At 39.2% G+C, this 20139-nt stretch overlaps 1 protein-coding gene across 1 annotated transcript in view; it reads left to right on the forward strand.

Annotated features, from left to right (window-relative positions):
- Nucleotides 1-20139, forward strand: part of LOC127430170 (gamma-aminobutyric acid type B receptor subunit 1-like) — a 70798-nt gene that overhangs the window by 42111 nt on the left and 8548 nt on the right. The window contains exons 16-21 of the mRNA XM_051679728.1: nucleotides 4923-5073; nucleotides 6758-6890; nucleotides 7047-7163; nucleotides 16397-16504; nucleotides 16746-16839; nucleotides 19196-19323. Of these exons, the coding sequence (XP_051535688.1) occupies nucleotides 4923-5073; nucleotides 6758-6890; nucleotides 7047-7163; nucleotides 16397-16504; nucleotides 16746-16839; nucleotides 19196-19323 (731 nt within the window). The remainder of the gene's footprint in view (nucleotides 1-4922; nucleotides 5074-6757; nucleotides 6891-7046; nucleotides 7164-16396; nucleotides 16505-16745; nucleotides 16840-19195; nucleotides 19324-20139) is intronic.

The following is a 20139-nucleotide window of genomic DNA, read 5'->3' on the forward strand; positions in this document are numbered from 1 at the left end:
GTGCCTGAATACTATTCCAGACAAAGATTTACAAAAGCATATCACCAAACAGTGCCTTCCCTATTATCCTACAAATTGGTTTTCTGCCAAGAAATGGGAATAGAATAACCACCACCAAAATCCTGTATCATTTTACCCAGGAGATACAGAGCCGATCATTTGGTGGACTTGCCCAGTCTTCTTCTATGAGTCATTCTTGATTTAGGCTCTAATCAATTCCTTATGCTGTGATCCCATTGAGTGGATTCCGTCAGCGTGACCATAATAAAGCAGCGCTGCCCTACATTAGAAGAGTAATTACCTCATGCTTCACTACGGTTTATTTTTTGAATGGCTACAAGGTGAAGATCAATGCTGCAGTCAAGTTTTACAGGAAAAAGTATGGTAAAAGTCTGTGATTACTAAAGATTTCAGACATTAGTGCTCAACCGAAATGTACCTTTCAATGGCTGATTGTTAAATTATTAAATCATAAGCTTGCTATTTTTTGTACTTCTAATTTAGGACCAATTAAAAGTCCATTCAGTAATTGATTGTTTATGTCATCTTGGACTTAAACTGACTTATAGGGGCATGGACGCAGCATCTTTCAAACACAATAGTTTTCATTTACCGTTGCCATAGAAATTAACTATTCACAGTAAGCTATGATTGATTACATTTATGAGTGAAAATGTCCAAAACAGGGCAGTTACTGAGATTAAGTAAGCAGTATTTGGCTGGTTATGTGATCATAACATGTCAGCCCCCATGAGGGGACTCTCTCTATGTAGAAAAAAAAAAAGCCTTTATAATATTACTATTTATTTCTGTATGTGTAAAACTATTTTTAATGAGGAAAAAATTACTGAGTGCAACTTATCTTTATTGATCTGGCAGATGCTTTATCCAAAGTCAGGGTATACATTTTGTCAGTATATGTGTTCCTTGGGAATTTAACATATGACCTTGGCGTTGTTAGCACCATGGTTTGCCTGGTGAATACACTAGATTAGATTTTAGGTAGACTGAAGGTACATTTAAAGCTTGTCATTTCCAAAATGTATTTATGGTAAAACTTAAAGCTGAAGTATGTAATTTCTGTGACACTAGCACCACCGAACGGAATTGCAAAAGTAAGCAATGTTTTCAAAAACAGCTTTCCTAATATGCCCCTCATCTACTGTTGTTTGAACCGTCAGATAGTCTCACCCACAACTCACATTTGGTTGAGTAATGTTGTTGGAGCAGTCTAAGCAAGTAGCTCTTAAAACACACATTCATTTTATAATGCCACAGAGACAAAGGGTTTACAGTTTTCGAGAAAATGAACCTCTGAATGACTTATACAGTAGTTTTCTCTGTATATTAAGCTGGGATAGAATAAAACATTTTAACACTGAGAAATTTACATCAGCTTTAAGCAGATAGGACATATGTTTACTGTCATTACATTTTAATTATATAAAATATTTTATTTAAATTACAATAATTAAATATTTAGCTGTTTATTAAATAGTAAAAACTGCATTATTCATGCATTTAGTGGATAAGTCAATATGATCAGTATAGGGTTATTATAAAATGGACATATTTTTTTGTAATAAGTAAATTTGGTCTTTTTGTCTGTTCACTCACACTCCAAAAAAAGTGCTTCTTGAGTCATTTCATCTTTTTTTATGAATGTTTAGTTGTTTTTACTGAAAAATGAGACAAAGATATTGATTAAGAATGGAATGTTTCACAAAAACACTACTCACTTTACTATCTAATAAAAGTCAAAAAGTCCCAAAAGCATTTGATATATAAAATCTAAATCTAAAATCTCTATAAATGTTTATTTACATTTCACCCAGCAGTTCTATAATAATTTTTTACCCCCTGTTGCGAATAACATTTTTCACAGCCAATCACGGCTATTTTCAGAAAATGGGAATTCTTCTGAGTTATGACCTATTTAGTCACTGCATCCTCTCTCCCCAACGGAGAAAACCAGAGCATAGGGCCAATGACATTGCTTGCCATTTTTTTCCCCCATTGATAATAGCAAAAGAAGCAGATGTTCTTCTGAAATAACCCAGAGCCTCAAGGGGACCCTTGGGTTCTCAGTGGAGAGATTCGTTTAGAATTAATATTGCATTTTCGGGTGACATTCTCAAGCAACTGTGTGTTTTTAAATAATTTTAATAAAAATAAAAATGTGACCTTTAAAACAAATAAATCATAAAATCGGGTCATAACTCGTGTTCTTATGCCTGTTTGAAATATATGGCAGTGCCCTTGCTTTTCACCGGTCTCTTGGTAGCTCCTGCCAACCACTTGAGCATGACTTTCTCCTCCAAATTGCTGTGGAAACTGTTGTTAAGGCAGGTCTCCATAGCAACTCCATGTCCTGATCCTTAGATCAAGGACGGAGGACCATGTACTGTGAGAATGCATCAACTAATAGGACACAGCTTTATAACATTCTTACTTTATTACACACACACACACACACACACACACACACACACACACACACACATACACACACATTTGTTTTTTCACAGCATCGCTGCCACATTGCAATAGCAAATGTCATCCCTCCTGACCCATCACTGTCCTGACATTCTGAAAAGTATCAACAAACCCATCATGTCACTTTGATGGACCCAAGTGTCAGCTGTCTCTCAGGGATACGTGTCCCTCACAATCAGATCTCTATAATGACCTGACCACCCCTGACAGACATACCAGCTCAGTCTAGCCCTTCTTTTAAAAGCATGAAGGCAAGTGTTTGAAAGATAGGTAGTATTTAGCCAGCGGTGATTTCTTTGTAACTATTGCTTAGCATTTGATTCTGCTTAGTCGCTGTCATTCATAAAGCTTTACATGTATTGGGTAGCCATCAAATCTGCAACTTTTCTTTTCACTGATCTTGTTTTTGGTCATAGTTATAGTGATTTACAGCTCCGATTGTTCAGCAAATTGCAAATATACTTTTTTCTTAATCAGGTTTTTTTGTCTTGTTTTCCAGTAAAATTATCTAAACATCCTTTAAACAAGATTGATTTAATTGACAAGCAAAATTCCATAAGATATTTAAAACTTGTTTTCAGAGAATATACTGTATCTTGAATTAAGTCTTGACTTGTACATTTATTGAGGTTTAAACATAATTATAATTTTTTTTTTTTTTTAATTGCCAGGATGTTTAGATGCTTTGTTTTTAGGAAAACAAGACAAAGTAAATGATTGTTTTTTTGCAGTAAGGTGTAAATTCATAATTTTTTTTATTTTGTTTTTATTTATTTATTTTTTTAGCTCCGGGCACTTGTCCCAAGGTTTGATTTTTATCCAAACAAACAGATTTCAATTATTTTTTCATGTTGTTTTATGAAGGTCACATTGAAACTTATTACCTTGCCTTCATCATGTATTTTGGTACTAATCAAATGCCTTTTATGAATAGATTTGTACTGTTTTAGCCTGTCGCAGACCCTGACTTTCAATATTAAACTGTGAAAATCCATTATAAAAATACAAATTATTACATGGTTCAAACTTTTATAATCTAAAACAAAGAGTGCAATAAACATAATCCATTTTAATATGTATTGTGTAAAAATAATTGATATAAAAAAATGTTTTTATTTATTTATTTTTTTTAATTTATATGGCTGTCCCAAAGTTGTGGCATCATTTCCAGCACACCAAACTATTCTGCCCCCAAGAATTTTTCATTTAAAAGTTAGCGTTCTTGGTAACCAAGTCGACAAAATTGTCAGTGATGAGCATGCATGAAATGAAGAGATGAGTGATATTTGAAGAAAACAAAGAAAAATCAATGTTCAGTCAAGCTGTAATTTTGCCAATTTAATTTAGGATACATAAAATGTTAGCTATGAAATTAGCCTTAGCAAGACAAAGAAGTAAGCCATTTTATTTCAAAAACATTAAAAATGTCATTTCCATCATATGCACCATGGAATTCTATTAAACAACACAGCATTTGAGATGCGGTGGAAATAACACTGTGGTGGGATTTTCATGACTTTCAGAAAAAATGACTAAAATGACAAATCTCATGTACATGTACATACACTGTTGGACATTGTTAGTAGACAAATAAAAATAAAAAAAATAGAGTGTGAAAAAATTTTTATTGAGATTTTCTAGTGTTCTACTAGAGTGCCTGAAGATTTCCTAGCGTCTTCCAAATGTCTGCATACCAGATGTCATCATTAAAAGTCCTCCACATATACAAAATGGTTCCCAGTAGCAACATTTCCATTGTTAGAGATGAAAACCGAAATGTTTGGATCAAATATTTGCAGGCATTTTCTGAGGAAGGTTGCATGACCAAAACATTGCTGTTTCGATAAATATTGGAGTTCTTGCAAGCTTTTCTTCTCTCTTCTAACGTGCAGCCCCATATGGAATCTGCACCCGCTGAATTCAACATAGTGTAAGCTTAGTATTTTTTCCACGGAATTAGAACGCCCGTCATTCATTAAATCTGCTCCACAGAATTCAGAAGATTTTCTCTTAAAATAAATGCAGAAAATGTGAAAAAAGTCTGTGAATCTGTGAGCATTGTGAGCTCCCTACACTTTCAGACCAGATACTTGATGTGTCAGACCAACCCATTATAGCCTCATTTAATTTAAAATTGACTGTCAAAAAAATGTCCATTAGTATTCTATCCTAGCCATGTGGTTCTGAGATCTGACAGCGCATATGTAGCTAATGACTCTCAGAACTGAGCTTGAATACTTCTCTGTTGTTCTTCAAGCTATCATTTCTTTGTTTTTGTTTTTATAACTATAAAGTCAATCTCTTTTTTTTGCTTGTGTTCACATGTCTGACGTCACTGCGCTGTGATCTTTACACTCTGATCTGCCTTTCTGCTTGGACTTTTGGTTCCTTGGATATTTCCTGAACGATTTCTCTTTTCTTGACAGGCCTCGGTCCTCCGGCAGATCAGACCAAGGTTATTGAGGAGTTCCGTTATCTTTCCCAGAAGCTCTTTGTGTCTGTGTCTGTCTTTGCCGGTCTGGGAATACTTCTAGGCATAGGTTGCCTTTCGTTCAACATATACAACAGCAGCGTCAGGTCAGTATCCTGTGTTTTAAAAAGGATTTCATATGCAATTGCTCTTGAGTACTGTGTTGTAACAGTATAAAATCTTATAGTTAAATGTTGATAATTATCTTTAGTTCAGTATAGTGCAGTGTCAGGGCATAGGAAAGCAGTGATGTTAGTTCCTGACCATTTGAAATTGTTTAACTATGGCATATCACCTCTTAAGATTCAAGTATTGGGAGCTGTTGGTTGTGAATACGCTTATCTTTGCACTTTAAAGGGATAGCACCATTAATTAAATAAATAAAAATTATTTATTTTAAAATAGATTAATAAAGAATAAATCAAATAAAAAAATTTTTTCTTGTTCTAAGCATCTTAAACAAGAAAAAAAAAAACTCATGCTTTGTTAGATATCATCAATAGGGTAGAAAAAGTGCCTTAATTCAATGTATATTCTCTGAGATCAAGTCTTAAAATATTACACATTTTTGCATCTAAAGGAAATTGTATTTTATTTTATGGATGTTAAGATATTTTTGTGGTATAACAAGATGAAAATTTGGATTAAAGCTGCACTACGGAAATTTGTGCTCTCTAGCGGCATCTGTGGTTAAAACTTAAAATTGCAAGCAATTTGCAGAAGAACACTTTACGTGAGTTGTTTTGGCACTGCTTTTCTGCCCGGATCAATGTTTGAGCCTACCTGGACATTGCCTATGTGTGATCATGACAGGGTCATATTCAGAGCCGGAGTCATGCTATTTTCATGTTGACATTATTTTTATTCGAGTTAACATTTAAAACCGAAATAGTACTGGCTTTGATAAAGATAAACAACACTCGCATTTACACATTTTTGATTAATTAATTTTACACTCAAAGCGCTTTTACATCAACCACCACCAGTTACCATTATATTATGGTATTAAGGGATTATTCAAGTGTTTTATCTAATATTAATGTTTGTATTGTACTACAATCATCTTATCAAATTTATCAATTTAAGAGGTGAAACTTGTTACATGGCTGATATGAATTTACATTTACATTTATTCATTTAGCAAACGTTGTTATCCAAATCGAATTACAAAATGAGGAAGGATACACCAGAAGCGATTCATCTTAAGGAGACAGTAACACGAAAAGTGCTGCATTACAAAGTTTCAATTGCATCACAAAAGTACTAGTCAAGACAGAGTGCAACAAGAATTTTTTTTGGCCTGGCGAGACAGGGCGTGGGGCGTGACGAGACAAGGCGTGGGGCATGACCTGGTGAGACAGGGCGTGGAGCATGGGAACAGGGCAAAGTCAATGGGAAGTCGGGGCCCTGAGAGGCTCGAGGGAATGGCCAGACTGGTTCAAACTGACAAAGTCTACGGTAACTCAGATAACCGCTCTGTACAATTGTGGTGAGAAAAATAGCAGAGAAGAATAGTATCTCAAAATGCTATTCTGAGATGCGGGTTGGCGCTGTTTTGGTGGCACGAGGGGGACCTACACAATATTAGGCAGGTGGGTTTAATGTTGTGGCTGATCGGTGTATGTTTTTATAAGACATTGGATCCTTTTATTTTTCGTCATGTAATGCCTTTAAATGCTCCCAAGCCTGTAACAAAACAATATTTCATCCCAGCAGAACAAGTTCTGAAGCTTTTTTAGCAAGACAGTAATATACCGGTTCTGTAATTGAACACTCTAACCCCATGAACAGGTACATTCAGAACTCTCAGCCCTATCTGAACAATATGACCGCAGTGGGTTGTGTACTGTCGTTGGCTGCTGTCTTTCCCCTGGGCATCGACGGACTTCATGTCCATAGATCACAATTCCCTGTTGTGTGTCAGGTAGCGTTTATTGCTGTTTTCTCTCATTTTCTGTCTTCCTTTGCTAACATTCAGCCATAACCTTTCTGCACCTTAGATGATTTGTTGTAACTGTAGCAATACAACTGCTGCTTTGCTCATGAGCTCTCAAATGAACTCTCTCTTTTGTTCTCTCAGTTTCGCCTGTGGCTACTAGGTCTCGGCTTCAGTTTAGCCTATGGCAGCATGTTTACCAAGATCTGGTGGGTTCACACTGTCTTCACCAAGAAAGTTGAGAAGAAAGAGAAAAGGAAGGTAAATTACTTTTGAATGGGTAAACGTGTGTGCATTTGCATTTGAAGGTATAGTTCACCCAAAAATAATCACCCTCATGTCGTTTCAAACCCCTGTGAATTTCTTTTATCAGTGAAATACAAAAAGAGAAGTTTAGAGTAGAAGATTTTCAGTGAATAACAACTTACATTTCAGTCTGGCTTCAGAAGACCTGGAATATCGACGGAAGAAAGAAAGTCATACGTGTTAAATGATGACAGAATTTTCATTTTTTTTTTTGGAATTAAGCCTTAAGTAATGGATAGAAAATAAATACATTTGTTTAAAGGTGATGTGTGTAATTTTTTGGAAATACTATCCCAGCTTAATATGCAGAGTCAGCTATAAATAAGTCATTGGGAGGTTTATTCCCCCAAAATGTGTGAACACTGTGGCTCTGTTCTGCTGTCAAAACATGTGGGCATCTTGACGATCCTTTCACAGCAACATTGGCTCAACCAATGGCTAACTTTGTGTTAGAATTTTTCTGCAGAATTTTTTAATGATCTCAGGATCTGCAGATGAAAAACACGGCAGAGCTGCATATCTACTGCATATTAAAGAATCACACATTGCTGACTCTACATTATTAGATGAAGTTTCTCAGCATGAAATAGAGAAGAGTCTTATATCACAGATCCTTCCAGGGTTACTATAGTTCTGAATTAAAAAAAATTCTGTGTTTTTAGTTTTAGTCTAGTTTTAGTTTTTCAGTACATTTAGTTTTTATTTTACTTTTAGTATTTGAGATAGAAGTTAATGTGTTAATGAACATTATTTAAATATGTTTATCACCATTCTACTTCTCAGGATCATCTAGTATAATCGCTATCTATACTCAAAAATAAATTTACGATGTACGCATTTTAATTTCATATCAAAATTCCATCAAATGAATTGAGTAATCTTTAACAAAAAAAAAAAAAACAAACAAAAAAAAAAAGAAATCCCAAATATTTTGTTTTATTCATTTAATTTTGTTCAAAATTACACTTAAATTTGATTGAATTTTGTTTTGAAATTTAAATGTGTAAATCATAAAAATAGACTAAATAAAATTTTTGTGTGTGTGTTTTCAATTTCAGTTCAACTGAAGGTGGGTTGTAAAGGTTAAAGATTATTATTATTATTATTATTATTATTATTATTATTATTATTATTATTATTATTATTTTAAATAGACTAAGTATTAAAAACAAAACCCTACAATTAATTTGTGGTCATTTTTATTTTAGTTAGTTTTTGATTAATGGAATTGTATTTCAGTTTAGTTTCAGTATTTCCAATTATGTTAGTCTTCTTTTTTCTTTTTCTTTTTGTCAATGACAGGAACACTACCTCTCTCTCTCTCTCTCTCAAATTCTAGCTCTGAGAAGTTCTGTCCATTTCACCACTACACAACTCAAACACACACACACACACACACACACACACACACACACACACACACATCGTACAGGCACACTACTAGCATCGTGACACTTGTTCGCTCTGATACCATGTCTTAAAGCAACAAGACACGGTATTAGAGAAACCCTAAGACCTCATCAAACCACGACCAGATTACCCCAACTATGTAATATCTATGAATATGGATGAGCATTAAACTTCTTTAACAGAAATCTGACCTTCGGGATGTGTTATTATTCAGATGCCTTGCGTTTGGGATGACTTTCAACTCTCCTGATGTCCGTAATGGGGCAATTTGCCTAAGTGGTTCAACAGCACTTGAAGAAAGTTTGTTACTCAGGCAGAATGTGGTGGAAACCGTGGGCGCTCGGGTCATTTCACGCCTTGCCAGTTATTGAGGGAGAGAGAGAGAGAGAAGGAAGTGCAGTGCAAAGCTCAATTCTATCCCATTTTCCCAGTCTGATGGCCTAGAGGGAGTTCGCGGCCACATATTAATAGATGGAATAGAACTGAAAATAACTTCACATTTGTAACACATGACTTTCATCATGTTTAAAGGGATAGTTCGCCCCAAAAAGGAAGTTTTGTCCTATTTTACTCGCTTTCATTTTGTTCCTTAATGCTGTTATTTTTTCCATGGAAAACAAAAGTAGAAAAAATGTATGCAATTCTTGTTATACAGTTTTGTTTAAACTGTTGAGTTTATAGTGACTATTTTTTTTTTTTTATGGAAAAAACGGAAAAGTAGTCCATATGATATTCTGAAGCCATTTAATAGCTTTTTCTGAAGAACAGACCAAAATTGTATTTGTTTTTCTCTGATAATCTTCCCTTCTGCTGAAGCTCAAGTTTAGCCCCATCTGTGTCCAGGTTTAAATAAGGCGCATGCCATATTTGTTGTTGTGTGTGTAGTAACTGAACAAAGCAGGATTTCGGATCTCTGGATGTGATCGCGGGCAAATTGCAAAATTATCAGTGAGTGCATTTATGCACACTAATACGCTGATAACTACCAAAAATCAGCTTATTCCAAAGATTGTGTTTACATGACATCCTAAATAATCGAGTTATGACATCAGATGTTAACAGGCATGCGCACATCAGATAATTAGATAAGAACAATGGTAAAGGTGTTTATGTGCAATGAGAAATCAGGGTAATATAATGGGCAAAAATCAACGTATGATGATCGGTTTATGCTTATCCTCGTGCGACCCTGCGTCCTTCTGCGTGGACTGTGTGTTTTGTCTTCTTTGCGTTACGCAACTGATGTCAGTTTAGGACACTCTTAGAAAAGGGTTAAACACAGCAACCACTGACGTGGACTACAGGGCTATTTTTCCCTAAGAAATCCTATATTCACTATGCATTATTACATTGAAAATCAATGGGTTCATCCAAAAGCAGAAAAATGTTGCTTTCAGAGGCTTTATATGGAGTTAGGATGAAAATAAAGTGCATTTCGAACTGTTCTGAGACCAGTGCAGACAGACAGCACACTGGAGGTTGAGCCATTCACTAAATAGGGAGAAAGGGAGCATCCTATAGCTTTCCTGTGCAGCCAAGTGCATTCACTCCAAACATTTGACCAAAAGTTCAGTTTCAGGTTGCAGATGATGTTTGGACCACTCAACATGGTTGGCAGACATATATTCAGAATTATAATGCTTAATTTGATTTTAACATGGTTGGCAGTGATTGGACGATGCTGACCATTACTTTGAATCACAATTAATCATACTAATTTCTGATTGGTAAAATGTTTCAGTACTGGCTAAGGTCATGGTTACTTGTGTAACCTCCATTCCCTGATGGAGGGAATGAGACGTTGTGTCGATGTAGTGACACTAGGGGTCACTCTTGGGAGCCCGAGACACCTCTGGTCTTTGATAAAAGTCCAATGCAAATTGGCGAGTGGTATTTGCATGCCACTCCCCCGGACATACGGGTATAAAAGGAGCTGGTATGCAACCACTCATTCAGGTTTTATGCTGAGGAGCTGAGACAAGGTCTGGACATTTCAGCGGGTAGTTCAGCGTTGTGGCAGGAGGGACACAATGTCTCGTTCCCTCCATCAGGGAACGGAGGTTACACAAGTAACCATGACGTTCCCTATCTGTCACTCACTCGACGTTGTGTCGATATAGTGACACTAGGGGTCCCTATACGAAACGCCACAACTGGCTGAACTGTGTTACCTGAACTGGCAGTGTGTGGTGGACAGACCACTGTGTGCCTCATAGCCAGCACCCCAGGTCGACACATAACCTCCCCCAACATAGTTATGAGTGTCGAACGGCCCTTTGGGGACAAGTCGACTACCCAAAAGATAGAGACAGGCTAACCCAGTCGTGGCTTCTTTTCCCCTTCTTTTTTTCCACTCCCTAAAAAAGAAGGGGGATTATCCGACTGGGCCGCCAGGTCTAGTTGGGGGGTGTCCCTCCCAAGGGGAAGACACCGCGGAGACCACACCTCGCCCAAAGTGAGGGGGGGATATTTAAGTGGAAAAATACGTCACATGGTCTTTCCGACCATGTGGAGTGTCTTCAAGGTAGATCCTACCCAACGGGGGAGGAGTTACTACAAACATGGAGACTGGGGCAGAGGGGTTCTGCCCAAGGAAGACACAGTTTGCCAACAGGGAAACGAATTAGCGGAAGATATACATCGCATGGGTTAGCCTTACAGGGAACCGCCACATGCGGAGCACCTACCCCAGAACAGGACTCTTAGTTAGCACGTGTACTGGGCCGGCAGCGAGTCTCTCCAAATACTCAACTGCCACAGGGCTCAGAGGAACAAAGTTTGTGAACACTACTGGGAATTAATGGCGCATGTCTTCAGCTCAAAAGGAGGTGGAAGGCGCTATATGCAAGCAATACACCCGGCCGGGTATCCCGGGCTTATCCGCTTGTATTGCGTGCCGCTACCTGGGACGAAACCGGTTCCACCCGGAGGTTGTAGAACCTTGCAAAGGTGTTGGGTGTTGCCCAGCCTGCTGCTCTGCAAATGTCTGTTAGAGAGGCACCCCTTGCCAGGGCCCAGGAGGTAGACCCCTGGTAGACCCCCCGCTACATCCCTGGTAAAATGGGCTCATAGCCCTACCGGGGGCGGCATGTCCTGGACGTGATATGCCATAGTTATGGCATCAATGAGCCAGTGGGCTATCCTCTGCTTGGAGACAGCGCTTCCTTTCTGCTGTGCACCAAAGCAGACAAAGAGCCGCTCAGAAATGCTAAAGCTCTGTGTGTGATCCAAATAGATGTGTAAAGCGTGCACCAGACACAGCAACGACAGGACTGGGTCTGTCTCCTCCTAGGGCAGCGCTTGCAGGTTCACCACCTGATCCCTAAAAGGGGTCGTGGGAACCTTGGGCACATAGCCCGGTCGGGGTCTCAGGATCACGTACTGAACTCCAGGCATGTTTCGCTGACAGAGAACACTTGCAGGTCTCCTACGCTCTTGATGGAAGTGAGTGCAGTCAGGAGGGCAGTCTTCAAGGAGAGTGCCTTAAGCTCGGCTGACTGCAAAGGCTCAAAGGGGGCTCTCTGTCGACCCTGAAGAACTACAGAGAGGTCCCGTGAGGGAACAAGGCACGGTCTGGAGGGATTCAGCCTCCTGGTGCCTCTTAGGAACCTGATGATCAGGTCGTGCTTCCCTAAGGACTTACTGTCGACTGCGTCGTGGTGTGCTGCTATGGCGGCAATGTACACCTTCAAGGTGGAAGGGGACAGCTTCCCTTCAAACCTCTCCTGCAGGAAGGAAAGCACTGATCCGACTGCGCATCTCTGGCGGTCTTCCCGTCGGGAAGAACACCACTTAGCGAACAGACGGCACTTTAAGGCATACAGGTGCCTTGTAGAGGGGGCCCTAGCCTGAGTGATCGTGTCTACCACCGCAGGTCCCGTCCAGGTGCCAGACATGGAGATTCCAGAGGTCTGGTCGTGGGTACCAGATGGTGCCCCGTCCCTTAGAAAGAAGGTCCTTCCTTCGCTGTCGCGAGGAGCTTGAGGTCTGAGAACCACGTCTGGGTGGGCCAGTAGGGTGCTACCAGGACGACCTGCTCCTCGTCCTCCCTGACCTTGCACAGGGTCTGTGCAAGTAGGATTACTGGGGGAAATGCATATTTGCGCATGCCAGGGGGCCAGCTGTGTGCCCAAAGGGACAACATCGTCGGACGTACCGGCAGGTGGGGCCTCACGGTGGGGCAGAGCTCGAGGTGCCACACCATGTTGTGGCCGTGCTGAGTCTAGGGACATCAAAGCACTTACCTGGCTCCTTGTGACCACCCCTGGAACAGCCTGGGATGGGGGAGGAAGAGGCCTGTCCTCGTGACCCGTGGAGACTGTCACATCGGGGGCGGATTTGTGCCACAGCTGGGCACTCGGGGGCGGGAGACCGCCACTGGAGTGCCAAACCTGCCAAATAGAGTGGTGGACGGTGGTCGTGATGACGGCTGTGCACACCAGATACGTGACCCAGGGAACAAGGAAACCACTCTTGCTGAACTCTTGAGTACTGCAGCCACTTGGGCATGCAGCGCAATTAAATGCAAAGGTAACAAAAAGATTCTCCTCCCGGCCTTCAACCGGGGGATGGAGAGGTCTGCTTACCAGCTCCAGAGCAGCGGACCATCAAGGGTAGTGAGGGCGGGGAAGCTGAAAAGATCGGGACCGGGCAGTAAAAAAGTGCCTCCCACGACCTTGTCAGCTCTTCATGCACTTCTGGGAAGAAAGGAACAGGGGCGGGGCATGGCTTTGAGCGGCGCCTCGAGCCCAGGAACCAATCATCGAGCAGCGAGGGTTCAGGGAAGAGTGGAAGGTTCCACTCTAGCCGATGCTCGCGGCTGCCCGGGAAAGCATGTCGTCATCTCCGTGTCAGCCTGTGACTGGGCAATCTTCCCCGAAGGGAGGAGCCCAGCTGAGGCTTCCGCGTCCAACTGGACGAGCCCCCTCTCCAATGCTGCGCTTGAGAGCTCATCACTTTCACGGGCTCCGAATAAGAGGTCAAACTCGCCATGATCAGGGCAGACGAGCGTGCTGGGGAATGGGAGGGCCGCGGGGGGATACCCAGCGGAGGCTGTCCCATTGGGGTCCCCAAATCGCCCCCAGTGCTAGCCGCGTTGGCCTCATACCCGTGGGTAAAAGGACCGAGGCGGGGAGCCTCTGGGGTGGCTTGCTTTCTTACGAAGGTGATCCGCGACCGCATCGTTGCCATGGACATGTCCTCGCAATGAGTACATGACCATTCACGAATGCTGTCTCCGCGTGAGCAGTGCCGAGACATGAAAGACAGTGATTGTGACCGTCAGAAGGCGAGAGATAACGAGTGCAACCAGGAATAACACACAATCGGAAAGGCATCTTTAAAAAGACGCATCTTTAAAAAGACGTTCCGTGTGTGCCGCTCTTTTAGAAAAATATACTCTTTTAGAGAAATATACTCTTATTTCTGCCGAAGCGCCCAGGGGCATTCTCTGCAGTGCACCAGTGCAGAGGAGGGAGTAGCTGCTGAAATGCGCCGTCAGATCCAGCAGAGGTGAATGAACAGTCGTGGGAATTCAGCTTAGTGAGCATGACCGTTCGGCTCCGAAGAGAAAATCTGAATGAGTGGATGCATACCAGCTCCTTTTATACCTGTATGTCCGGGGGAGTGGCATGCAAATACCACTCACCAATTTTCATTGGCCTTTTATCAAAGACCACCCAAGAGTGACCTCTAGTGTCACTACTTCGACACAACGTTGAGTGAGTGACAGATAGGGAACACTTTTGTTTTTGTTTGTTTGACAGTGCAAAGAGAGAACAATGAGATTTTGTTGCCAAAGTAGAAAAAAACATTGTAACATAAAAGTCAGATCAAGTCAAATAATTTTAATTTGTATAGTTTTTTATTAATTTTTTTATTTGTGCTTTTCCCAATACACATTGTTCCAAACCAGCTTTACAGAAAATCAGCTGTAACGTCTGTAACGTCTCAGAAACATGAATAACCAACACTCATGGAAACATAATAAACAATCTGATTACAAAAAATCTGACTCTCTATAGCTTGGTATTATTTACAATTTCACAACTTAGTCCCACTGTCCCCATATGAGAACATACATTTTTAAGAAAACTTTTTGCTCCAATACTTTTTTTCATGTTTATTAGGGGCTACTAGTTTCAAATCAAAAATGGAAATTAAAAATGCACACAGCGGTTGCGCTCGGGTCTCAGGAGGTTAAACCGTTTATGACCTTTAAAGTCATTAAATGTGTTTACATGACCACGCATGTTGTTGGCTTATTAAACATAATCGTTCTAAGTAAATCATGCATGTAAATGTGCTCAGTGAGTGCATTTACATGCACAGCAATAATCTGATAACTACCAAAAAAAAATCAATAAAAATCAGACAACCAAAGAAAACCACATTTTTAAGAGATTTGCAATCATCAGATTATTCCCTGCTTTTGATGCCAAAACGTAAACTTGGATGCACACAACACTTGTGCACATTGGATAAGTCAGTAAAAATGCTGGTAAAGGTGTTTAAATGCAGAGAGTAATCAGGGTAATTGGCAAAACCATTTTGACCAGTTCCTAACACAAACCAATAATATGGCTTCAGAAGACTTGGAATATAGTGCATAAGTCTATATGGACTAATTTTATGATACTTTCATGGTGCTTTATTTGTGTTTCTTGTCCTTTTTGGAGCTTGACAGTTGTGGTCACTATAAACTGTCATTGTACGACAAGAGCTGTTGCCTGAAAAAAATTAAATGTGCTTTGATCGTGAAGGAAACTGCTGCATCACACATTTCTTTGCCTAATCGCCTTTTTAACAACTACGTATAATTACTACATATACATGCACAGTACAAAAGTACATTTCTCAGTTGTTTCCAAGTATTTACTGAATTATTGTTAGATATGATGCATTAATACAGATTTGATGCTGCTGGGTTTTGACTCAGAAGAAGATCTGTAATTAAAATTATACTTAACTGTTATTTAACTGCATGTTCACCCACCCCTGGAGTCGCAAGTTCGAATCCAGGGTGTGCTGAGTGACTCCAGCCAGGTCTCCTAAGCAACCAAATTGGCCCGGTTGCTAGAGATGGTATAGTCACATGGGGTAACCTCCTCGTGGTCGCTATAAGGATCTCGCTCTCGGTGGGGCACGTGGTGAGTTGTGCGTGGATGCCACTGAGAACAGCGTAAAGCCCCCACACGTGCTATGTCTCCACGGTAATGCGCTCAACAAGCCACGTGATAAGATGCGCGGATTGACGGTCTCAGACACGGAGGCAACTCAGATTCATCCTCCACCACCCGGATTGAGTCACTACGCCACCACGTGGACTTAGAGTGCATTGGCAATTGGGCATTCCAAATTGTGGAGAAAATGGGAGAGAAAAAACTGCTTGTTATGATTTTTATGCTGATAAATCCACCACACAGGAAAAAAAAAAAATGCTTATTTTCGCTTATTTTGGTGAGGCAAGTGGCTTATTTTGGGCTTGTTTTTCCAGACCAGGTTGTTTTTTCTGTTGTGAGATCTGGCTACACTGCAATTGGTATTTCACCCACCCTTTAGTGCAACTGTCATTTTAAAAAGAACGTTATTAACCGTTCTTTTGTTTTGTTCTAACCAGTAACATTTTGGAAAGGAGGCTGTGAAACTTCTGAACTGGAACGAAAAAATTTAGTTTTTGCTCAGAATGAACCGAAATGAAAAACATTTTGTTTTTATTCTCTGATTGTGAGTCATGTGTATCATTGACTAACGATTATGCTCTTGTTATGTCCTAGCAGCACTTGGAGCCATGGAAGCTATATGCAACTGTTGCAGTTCTGCTGGTGATTGATGTACTCTCTCTGCTTATCTGGCAAATTGTGGACCCATTGCACATCACTGTGGAGGTGTGGTGACACACTATATATATATATATATATATATATATTGTTATTGTTGTTGTTACTGTGACTTTTATGATGTGCTTCCTTTAAGATTCTTTGGAATTTTCTGCTGAGCATGCTCATGGAAAAAGGTGTTAATGGTGAAGGATTGTAGTGCTGTGCTCTGCTGCATTAAGCTCAATCTCTGTCCTTTCAACTGCTCTCTCGCTCTCTCTCTCTCTCTCTGCTTTATTCCTCTGAGCAGAAGTTCACAAAAGAGGCTCCTAAAGAAGATCTAGATGTGTTGATTCAGCCTCTTCTGGAGCACTGCAGCTCAGAGAAGATGAACACATGGCTTGGTATGTTTCCAGTATTTATCTCCTCTCTCTTCAGTTTTTACAAACTCTATGACTTGGTTCTTATTAGTGGTGCATGCCAAGGCATTTGAACAAACACCTAAGTCTAAGTATTAAACTTTGGCATGTAACATCCTGTACTATTTGTGTGACAGACATGAATCATACCTCAAACTATGCAAATAGGTGAGGACAGGTGTGCTATTACTTTTCTAAGTGATAAAATTAGAATTTTGCCTGGCAGGCGATAAAACAGACATATAAATCCCATACACTTACATTAAAAGACCCATGCCTTATCTAGAGACCAGAATCGTAGAGACTTGGTGGGCTCTTTTTGGTTGGGGCCAATAAGCAACCACCCATCACAACCTTGCAACACCATAGCAACCACCCAGAACACTCTAGCATTGTGGTTTCAAGTTTTGTACAGGCAATCACCACTTACATTTTATTCAGAAAAACAAAAATCTAATAATTTTTTTTTTTTTTTTTTTTAAAAATTGTTTTTCTGTTTGTTTTCAAATGTATATTTTATTGCTTATTTCAAACTTTTTTCAGCTGCATATAGCTCATTAAATTTAAGCATTACATTTGGTCCAGAACATTTTAATCTTATTTACAGTATATGTATCCAGGAGTTTAATTAGATATCGGGTTGCTCATCACGCTACACTTCACTGATGCAATCTGTCCATAGAATTTAAATTAATAATTTGTGTCATATACTCAAGAGTTTCTTTCCCCTATTAATTTTATATTCCTTGCACTTTTCCATATAATGTACATTTCTATCAACTCTCCCCCCCCACCCCCTCTCTTTCTGTCTCTGTCTCACTGTCTCACTATCTCACTATATCTTTCTTGCACTCTCACTCTTGTTATGGTTCCTTATCAGAGCACCACAGTGTAAAATTAAATTATATGGGTCAGTGCACAGGTCTGGATCTCATAGCCTGACTCTCTCATACTGTATGGGAAGATAATATTACAGAGAAAAAACTCCCTGAACTCAATATGAGATTAAACTCTAATGTGACTTATTAGTCCATCTCTTGTGTCTCACTTACTTTTTCCTTTTTTCCTCTTTTAAATTTTTTCTTTCATTTATTTTTCTCGAAACTTTTTAAAGAAGTGGAAATGGAGAGGAGATAGTAAGTTATATTTTTAGGACCATTAATATTTTTGCATTGTGACATTATTTTCATGACAATTAAACACATTTCCCCTCCAAATCCCCTTAATTTAATGTAAGAATCATAACAGTTATTCAAAAAAGAGATAAACTGTTTAAAGGAATATTCCGGGTTCAATACAAGTTAAGCTCAATCAACAACATTTGTGGCATAATATTGATTACCACAAAAATTATTTCGACTTGTCGCTCCTTTTCCTAAAAAAAAAGCAAAAATCCAGGTTACAATGAGGCACTTACAATGAAAGTGAATGGGGCCAAGTTTTGGAGGGTTTAAAGGTAGAAATGTGAAGCATATAATTTTATAAAAGGCCTTTGTTAAAAAAACATGTATAATTTGATCTGTAAAAAATGTAAAATCGTTATTTTACAGTCGTTTTAGTGTTTTATGGTTTGTTGACATTACGTCGTAATGGCAATGAAGTTGTAAAATTGGCTATAACTTTACACAGAAAAAGTTAGTAAGTGATTTTATCACACTAAAATCATGTTTACACACATTGTTTATATCTTGTGGCTACACTTTTGAAAATGTGAGTCTTTTAATGTTCAAAAATTGGCTACATTCACTTCCATTGTAAGTGCCTCACTGTAACCCAGATTTGAGCTTTTTTTAAAAGAAAAGGAGGGACGAGTTGAAATACATTTTTTGTGTTGATCAACATTATGCCACAAGTACTGTCAACTGAGCTTAACTTGAATTGAACCCGGAAAAATAAAGGCATTTACAATGGAAATGAATGGGACCAATTTTTTTGGGATTTAAAGGCAGAAATGTATAATAGCTCTTGCATTCATTCTTCTCATAAAACTCATGTATTATTTGAGCAGTAAATTTGGTTAAATTGTTGTTTTTACGCTCCATTTAAGGTTTTAGGATTTACAGCGTCACGTTGTCATGGCAACAAAGTTATAAAATTGGATATAATTTTACACAGGAAAAGGAAACTGGTTCAAAAGAGCGGTTTGTTTGTGTATTGGACACTATTTTTGAGTTCTGCAAATGTGCCTACAATGTTTGTATTTCATTAGACAAAAGTCTCACACAAAATTTTTACATATATCTGCAAGAAACAGACTTACATGAGTTCTAAATTAGGCAAAAGTCTAGACCACCTCAAACCTGTAAGAGCACTGACTATAACTAATGACTGTTTCCCTCAGGTGTGGTATATGGCTACAAGGGACTTTTGCTGCTGCTGGGGATCTTTCTGGCCTACGAGACAAAGTCGATCTCCACAGAGAAGATTAATGACCATAGAGCGGTTGGCATGGCCATCTACAATGTAGCTGTAAGTGTGGCTTCTGGCTGTTTCTATTTTCACTGCATATAAGCAGTGTACTCAAACTGTAGCTGAGAGCATAGTGCAGATGGGGGAAACACATGAGACTGTTTACTCTACTGTAAAAATACTATAATGTAAAAATGTATTTAAGTGTCACCAGCCTTTTTCTTTAAAGGGATAGTTCACTCAAAAAATTACCCAAAACTTCTGTCTTAATTTACACACCTTGATGTTGTTTCAAACCTGTATGACTTTCTTTTTTCTATAAAAACACAAAATGAAATTTTAGTCAAAATGTAAGCCTTGCCATTCACTTTAATTGCATCTTTTTCCATACAATAAATGTAAATGGTTCAGGCTGTCAGTTCTTGATGTTATGCCTTGCATCTCCTTTTGTGATCCATGGAAGAAAGTCATATGAGTTTAGAATAACATGAGGGTGTATAAATGATGACAGTTTTTTCATTTTTGGGTGAACTATCCCTTTAAACACTAGTGTTTACCCCACCTAATCTAAATAAGTGTATAAAAATAATCTTTACACAAACTATAAAGGCTGATCCTAACCTTAAGTGTATCTATTTTGAAAAAGAAAAAGACGAGATGTTGCCTTATGTTTGAGCCTTTTTTAGCCCTTTTTTTGAATGAGGTGTTGATTACTGTCATTCTGTGCTGCGCTCTGGATTGCACGACTGCTTGCAAACAGTTTGATTCCAGCAATAACTCCAAGTGCTTTGCTGAATGATTTGCATAATTGCACCCAATTGCTCAAACTCTGACTAAAATACCCTAATGAGGAAAAAAGAAACACTTCACTGGAAA

The sequence above is a fragment of the Myxocyprinus asiaticus genome, chromosome 39, assembly GCF_019703515.2.
Source record: "Myxocyprinus asiaticus isolate MX2 ecotype Aquarium Trade chromosome 39, UBuf_Myxa_2, whole genome shotgun sequence".
Taxonomy (NCBI): domain Eukaryota; kingdom Metazoa; phylum Chordata; class Actinopteri; order Cypriniformes; family Catostomidae; genus Myxocyprinus; species Myxocyprinus asiaticus.